The sequence below is a fragment of the Egretta garzetta genome, unplaced genomic scaffold (genome assembly GCF_000687185.1).
Source record: "Egretta garzetta isolate BGI_Z169 unplaced genomic scaffold, ASM68718v1 scaffold598, whole genome shotgun sequence".
NCBI classification, from domain to species: domain Eukaryota; kingdom Metazoa; phylum Chordata; class Aves; order Pelecaniformes; family Ardeidae; genus Egretta; species Egretta garzetta.
In genome coordinates, this window is record NW_009260621.1 from 3,513,310 (window position 1) to 3,520,226 (window position 6,917).

At 42.3% G+C, this 6,917-nt stretch overlaps 1 protein-coding gene across 4 annotated transcripts in view; it reads right to left on the minus strand.

The window, feature by feature from the left end:
- ATF6 (activating transcription factor 6) overlaps positions 1-5,423 on the minus strand; it is an 81,856-nt gene extending 76,433 nt beyond the window's left edge. For 2 of the 4 annotated variants that reach the window (XM_009645326.2, XM_035900827.1), the window contains exons 1-5: positions 5,305-5,422; positions 4,874-4,968; positions 4,247-4,376; positions 3,800-4,006; positions 1,100-1,320 (exon numbers count right to left, since the gene is read on the minus strand). In XM_009645326.2, the coding sequence (XP_009643621.1) occupies positions 1,100-1,320; positions 3,800-4,006; positions 4,247-4,376; positions 4,874-4,968; positions 5,305-5,353 (702 nt within the window). In that variant the 5' untranslated portion in view covers positions 5,354-5,422. Of the gene's footprint in view, positions 1-1,099; positions 1,321-3,799; positions 4,007-4,246; positions 4,377-4,873; positions 4,969-5,304 lie in introns of all 4 variants that reach the window. The other 2 variants (XM_035900825.1, XM_035900826.1) reach the window with 2 other exon arrangements.
- Positions 5,424-6,917: the final 1,494 nt, after the last annotated feature.

Genomic DNA, 6,917 nt, shown 5'->3' on the forward strand with positions numbered 1-6,917 from the left:
CAACTAGGATGATAAAGGGACTGGAGCATCTCCCCTATGAGGAAAGGCTGAGAGAGTTGGGCTTGTTCAGCCTGAAGAAGAGAAGACTGAGAGGGGACCTTATCAACACATACAATTATCTTAAGGGCGGAAGTCACGAGGATGGAAGCAGTCTGTTTGCAGTGCTGCTCAGCGACAGGACTAGGGGCAATGGGTGCAAACTGAAACATAAGAGGTTTCAGTTGAATATGAGGAAAAACTTCTTTACTTTGAGGGTGACAGAGCACTGGAACAGGCTGCCCAGGGAGGGTGTGGAGTCTCCTTCTCTGGAGATATTCAAAGCCCGCCTGGATGAAGTCCTGTGTAGAATGCTCTAGGAGAGCCTACTTTAGCAGGGGGGTTGGACTAAATGATCTCCCGAGGTCCCTTCCAACCCTTGCGATTCTGTGATACTTCTGTTTACACCTACTGCTTACTGTGTGCTGTGGAAAATCTTATTTGCGCAGTGACTGTTGAGAGCTTACCCCTTTTCTGCTCATTCAGTATATGATCAAAAGGGAGCCTAAAGAGATTAGGATCAGATGAAACTCAACATCTGAAGTTTCTAAAAATCACGAGTAAAATCAGGGGAGATAAAGGAGATGGGAAAAAAAAAAAAGAATCAGACCTACTGCTGACATTTCCGATTAATGTACTTCCAAAGGAGTGCTTTTATTACATGGATTAGAAAAATGGTTTAGCATTAATAAAAAAAATCAGGTATATCAAATCTTCCTGTACATGAGAGCTCCAGCCATTGAGAGCTTGCAATTTAGAAGACAAGCAAAGGAAAAAAAAAAATAAAAAAAAAAATATCAGCACTGTCTTCTGCCACAATGCTTACATACCTAGTCTGCAACTCCAGGCAAGCCAGCAGATATCAAGCTGTTCCTCCCCACTCTTTGCCAAGCTGCCAAATTCCCTGTTTACTGTTAGAAATTCTATTAGACGAGCCCAACCACAGCTCTGTTTTCCTGAGACTCTAAAGTGACCTGGTTCTCCCATTATATCCCACATGCAGGTAACTGAAAACTGTTTCCAAGCTTTGGTTATTAGCTATCATTGCACAGTCAGAACTTACATCCAGCCCCATTGTTGGCGCGGTGCTTTGAAGCAAGGGCTTAGTCACTGGTATTTTGCCACTTGTTGAGCCATTTCCAGCAGTTGGAGGCAATGCATTCACCGTATGATTGTGAAGCTGCGTCGTCCCTCCAGTGACAGCAATGACTGGCTGCGAGGCAGGAAGCACCCCAGAAGCCTGGAGCTGTACCACAGTGGGCTGAGGGAGCACCACTGACTGACCTAGAACACAAGAACAAAAAGGAGCAGCTCAGCATATGATATGAAATGGATTTGTACATGACCAGTTTGTAGGGGAGTACTGACACAAGAGGTAGAAAACCTTGCTTCCTCTCCTCTCCCCCATGATTTATCTCAAGTCCAGTTCTTCAGCATCAGTATATTCCACAGGATGGGAAGGGGAAGAAAAAAAAAAGCACTCTTAATCCATCCTGCAAGCCAAAACTACATATATTAAAGGGATCCACTAAATCAAGCTCTCTCCCAAACCCCAGTGGCTCTTCAAACTTAATAGAAACCAACATTTGTTAGAAACATCACTCATTTCAGTGTTGCTAACACCTGATGCACTTCGAGCAGCTTTTTCAAACAACTTAGCCAGCTTACCTCAGTCCTTCTCCCTTTTGTCCACCCCTACTTTATTGCTGTATTCAGTAGAAAACTTGCTATACAGAAGTGACTCATACTATACAAACCAATTCAGAAACAACATCGAGAAAGAAGATAAACGAGAAAGAACAATGCAAGTTACACTTTCAAAACCTAAGTTAAAGCCTCAATTCACACTAAGACAAGACCAATTTGTTTGAAAAATGTCTTATGTAAGAAATTTTATGCACAACCTGAACAGAGCTTAAAGAAAAGCAAGCAGAAAAAAATGAGGTAGCTTTGACAGAATTTGAAATGGAATTAAGAACAGTCACTTCCAAGAAATTTCAGTCCAACGGCTAAGTTTAACTCAAGCAGGTGCTTGAGTAATATTTTGTTGTCTGAAAACACATGAACATCTCTTTAATCCTTTGTAACAGGATGACCTCGCCAGCATTCAGAAACAGCACGTTCCAGATGAGCATTCCAACCAAAACATACAACGATGTATTACAGCATTTACCCAAGCTTCTGGAAGGTGAAAAATGGAGTAATTTACATAGCACCAAGATCTTTTATGTATGAGGCGTAGGACTAGATCTAGTTTTTTGCAGAGATAATCTTGAAAACATCATAAGTTAGTACTACCCTACTTAAGAACCTCAAATGGTGAATTTGAGATTATTTCAACAATTTTTTAATGCATAAAATATGTGATGCTCTAAGATCATGTTTTCTTCTTTAAGCTTTTATGAAAGGGACTGTAAAAATATCATTCCTCGTGCTCTTTTGAAGATAATAGCATATTCCACACTGGTAGCTCCAACTTGTCATGTGCAGGGAATTTTGATTAACGAAAAAGATCTTTATGGTTTTTGTTATGGAAGTGGCACTACAGAATTTTTAAACACACCATCAGTTAAAGTAAATACATATAGTGCCTCATAGAAACTATTCTCCTGACTTTTCTTCAGGGAAAAGGAGAAGCTGATCTTCACATTACTATACTTATATTCAAAAAAATCCATATCCCCAACATCATTCCCTATTCCAGATGGTATTTTATCAGCTGGAACATCAGAAGGAATAAGAATTAGGTCACACTGACTGTGCTGACCTGTGTTTTAAGCAGTCCAACAATCTTAGGCATGTTGTAACAAATGTCAGCGTCTCCAGCTTTGGCTTAATTCCTGATGGAAGAGCAATTAGAAATGAAGACAAATTTTTCACTATTGCAATAATTTCTGGATACATGCCCTTAAGTATTTGTCTCCTTTTCCTTCCACGCCTCAGTGCCTGTCACAGTCAACCGCAAGAGACTGCAGCCATCAGCTGGTGAAAACGAGCAACTGCATCTGACAATTTCAGCAATGCAAGTAATGCCCCTACTGCCTTAGAGCTGAAGAGTAAAATAATTCTTGGGATTCAGAAATGAAGGCTCAAGCTACTTCAAAAATCTGTTACAGGACAACAGGAGGAATGAAGAATTATCCGGGGCCACGAAATCACTTGCCTCTTGTTAACATCAGCAAGCAACTGTTCTAATCTCTGACATGGCTCTCTTAACTCTTAGCAGATTTCACAACATCCTATTTAATACTGTTTAGTGAGATAAAAAGCCATAAACTCACGTTCCCACCATTCTGTAGCAGAGTTTCATGTGGGTTAAAAAAAAGCTTTTATCACTCCTCCCAAGCTTTCAAGCTTCATTCAAGCCATCCTAAGTGATTCTGCTGGGTCTTCCTTTGGTTACAACAGAATAGCACTGTAATCACCTTATCCACCACTTGCCATCACAAGTAGAGCAAATGGTCCCTAGAGGTGCTTCCAGATCAGGAGTTTTATCTCCACAACTGCCAGTGCTCAGCACAGTCACTTTTGCTATTCTGTCTTCCCTTCCACGCAATGCCCAGGGGAGTGCTGTTTCTCCTAAGACTATATGAGGGGGAAATAAGGCCATCTTCTCAGCCTTTAGGCTTTTTCAACAAAGCATGTAGGACCCCTCTTTTTTTTCCTATCACCCCACAAAGCTAACTTCGCTCTAGCGAGACTGTCCCAACACAGAGATGGTGTTTACCCCCAAGACCTGGCACAGTCTTGACAATTCACCTACCTTTAGGAGGTGCTGGCTGGATGTTAACAACTGGTTGATGCTTTGGCAGTGGCACAAGCGTGGGAAGAGTCTGAATAATGATGGTTTTAGCTGGGATGCCAATGTTTGCCTGAGCCTCAGGTACAGCAGGCAAAAGGGGTTTGGGTTGTATCGAAGGCCTGGATGCTGTCTGACCACACCTCTTCAGGGTCCTCACAGAGTTATTCGCTAGGAAAGGAAAAAGAGTCAGAGTTGGACCAGAAGATACAAAATAAAGAACTCAAGCAGTAATAACACGGCTTTTGGTATGTTTTTTTATTAACCCATCTATAATATTTGTTAAAAATAAACATACCAGATCACAAATTCAAGTCAGAAATGAAAGGATGTACTAGTGTCCATTAAACATCTGTATGCAAGACAATACGCATATTATCTGCAGAATCAAAGTAACTCAATCTTTCGTACCAGACCGAGAAGTGATGCTGACAGCAGGCTTCTTCCCTCCATCTCCTTCAGGGGATGCAGGGCTTCTGCAGCTCTTGCTGTAGAGAGAGATGGGAGACATCTGGGAGCTACAGCTGAAGTCCACATCATCCTGCAGACAGAAAGTACATGAGATTAATGCCTCAGAAAGACATAAAAGTGTCTACTAGCAGTTCAGAGTATAACAGCCTTTCATCATCACATCTGTGTTGCTGCTTCAGCAAACAGGAGAATGGTTTTATCCTGCAGTTTGATTCTGGTCAATGCTAAGCACCACCAAAACCCAAAGAAGCACTTCTCTGTATCAGCAAAGTGAAGGAGGACAGAGGCCAGCAACTGCTAGCCTTTAGAAGGCATTTTGTTTGGCAACCAGGCCAATACACACAACTAAGGAAACAGAACTAAACATGCTCTTTTTAGAACAGGTCACAGCAGGAGAGGAAGGAAAACATCGCTGAAGGGAAGTTTTTTTTGCAAGGGTTGGAAAAATAAGCTGCTTCCTCTTAAGCCATGAAGTTGGTCAGACAAGTAAATCACTGGGGTTTTTGTTTGTTGCAGCTGTTTCTGAATGACCGGTACTATCTGTGTTACATGGAGGTTTCTGCATACAGGCACATTCTGCACTGGGGAGTCCACAGATGATGGAGAAGGGACCGAACAATTTGAAGTGGCTGGTGATAAGGGTTCTGTCTTCACGTTTGCATCTGCAAGAGGCGGATAAAGAAATTTTACTGTACAAGTGTTTAACAATGGGAGATCAGTAAAGAACACGCTGCCCTACACCAGCTATTTAATTCCTGAAGCAAGGCACAGCAGAAAACATAGAGAGATTAAAGAAACTAAACAGCTTAGCTTGTAGGGCAGTCCTCACCAGCTGTACTCGTCTGACAGAAACACAGCATGACTTCTCACCACAGAGCTAAATGCTGCAGGACGTCAAATGGTTTCACAGAAGTTACCACTATCCTAAAGTTAAAACAGCTCACCCTTGTGGGGTGGGGGGGAATACTCACACCTGCAAAATAGAAAAGGTAAATTACCTGCATAAGCATGGCCTGTAATATTCCATAGATCCGAGTCCCAAGACATCAAATCCAAATCAAAATGAAAGTTATAGAGATCATTTTCCTGAAATGACAGTTCAGAAAAAGAAACAACACAAAAAGACAATATACATTAAAACCACTAGCCATTAAGTTCGCATTCTCGCAGCTCTGGAGAACAAAACAAAGCTATCACTTCAGTTGCCTTGAGGCATGCAGAGATAAAAGCCCTTGACGGGGCAACTCTCCACTGGAATACACAAGAGGAGGCTTATTCTAAAGCCTAGAGCTGTAGGAAAGGAGCATACCAGTTTAAGATCATCACTAATTGCTGTACTGTTACCCGTAATTTGTAAAGTGAAAGTTTAAGTCCAGACACTGAACCACCTTATATAAAACACAAGTGTTAGCAACTTGTTGGCATCTTCCCCTTCATCTTAATTCGAAAGATATACTTAATGCTCTTCCATCAGCAGATCTCAAAGCACTTTATGAACAAAAACAGTATCAGTTTACCAGCAGGAAGAGAGACACAAGGACTGATTTGTTCAAGATCTGATAAACAGTACGTATTAGGCATCCCTATACTTGAATAAACCATCATCCTCTTCTAAAGCCAGGTATATACCATTTATCATATGACCTCTAAAACAGCGATGAAGCTTTTGCTCCATTTTTTCTGCTGATGGAACTGTAAGTCTCTGTTCCCTACTCAGATGTAACATTTTTATGAGTACTTGCATGAAAAATATAAATATAAATATCAATTCATATAGATACACAGCAAAGATTTTCTTACTAAAAACTATCCTGCAAACATACCTCCCCTTACATTCTCAACTTGCCTTGTAAACAGAGGCTCAGAAAGTCTACAGACTGCACAGAATTAGTATTTGCAGGCTAGGATGAAGTAAAAGCTCATCAGAGCATATTTATAGGAAGAATGACCAAAAACCACAGCCTGAACTGTGCAGTAAGAGCCTCCACACACGTAACTAATGCTGACCTGCTGATGGGCGACACCCTGCCCGTGAACAACGCAGCAGTTCCCACATTTTCTGCAGCGCCTGGCTGTACAACTAAAAAAAATCTTAGTACCTGAGGTTTATGTTGGATAACCCAGAGGTTGTGCTGGAGGTGGGTTAGGACACAGGGAGCAGAGAGAAGTACGGGGGATGACAGAGAGCGGAGAATCCATGAGGCAAAGGCCCCGGGACAGAAATAGCAGCAGGTACAATTGGACAGTGAAAAACACAGGGATGAATGCCTAAGGTTGCAAGCAAAGGGTTTAGGAGAAAATCCGGGAATAGACAAGAAAACAAGAAGCCATTTTATGGGCAAGGTGATAAAGCACAGCATCGGGGGGCAGGGATGTAAGGTACGCACGCTTCTCCCCTCACGTAACCCAAAGACTACTCTCCCGTCAGCGCTGCCTTGCAGGGGAAGCTTGCCCTCATTAGGTCAGCGACGACACAGCTTTTCCCAGCGCCGCGCCTCAAACTTTCACCTTAAGCTCTGCCTTTCAACCGTGGCTTTTACCTCCCTCGCTTTGATCCGACCGCTCGCTAACAGGCGGACAGCTCCGCACCTCAGCAGCTGGCGCAGAGGGG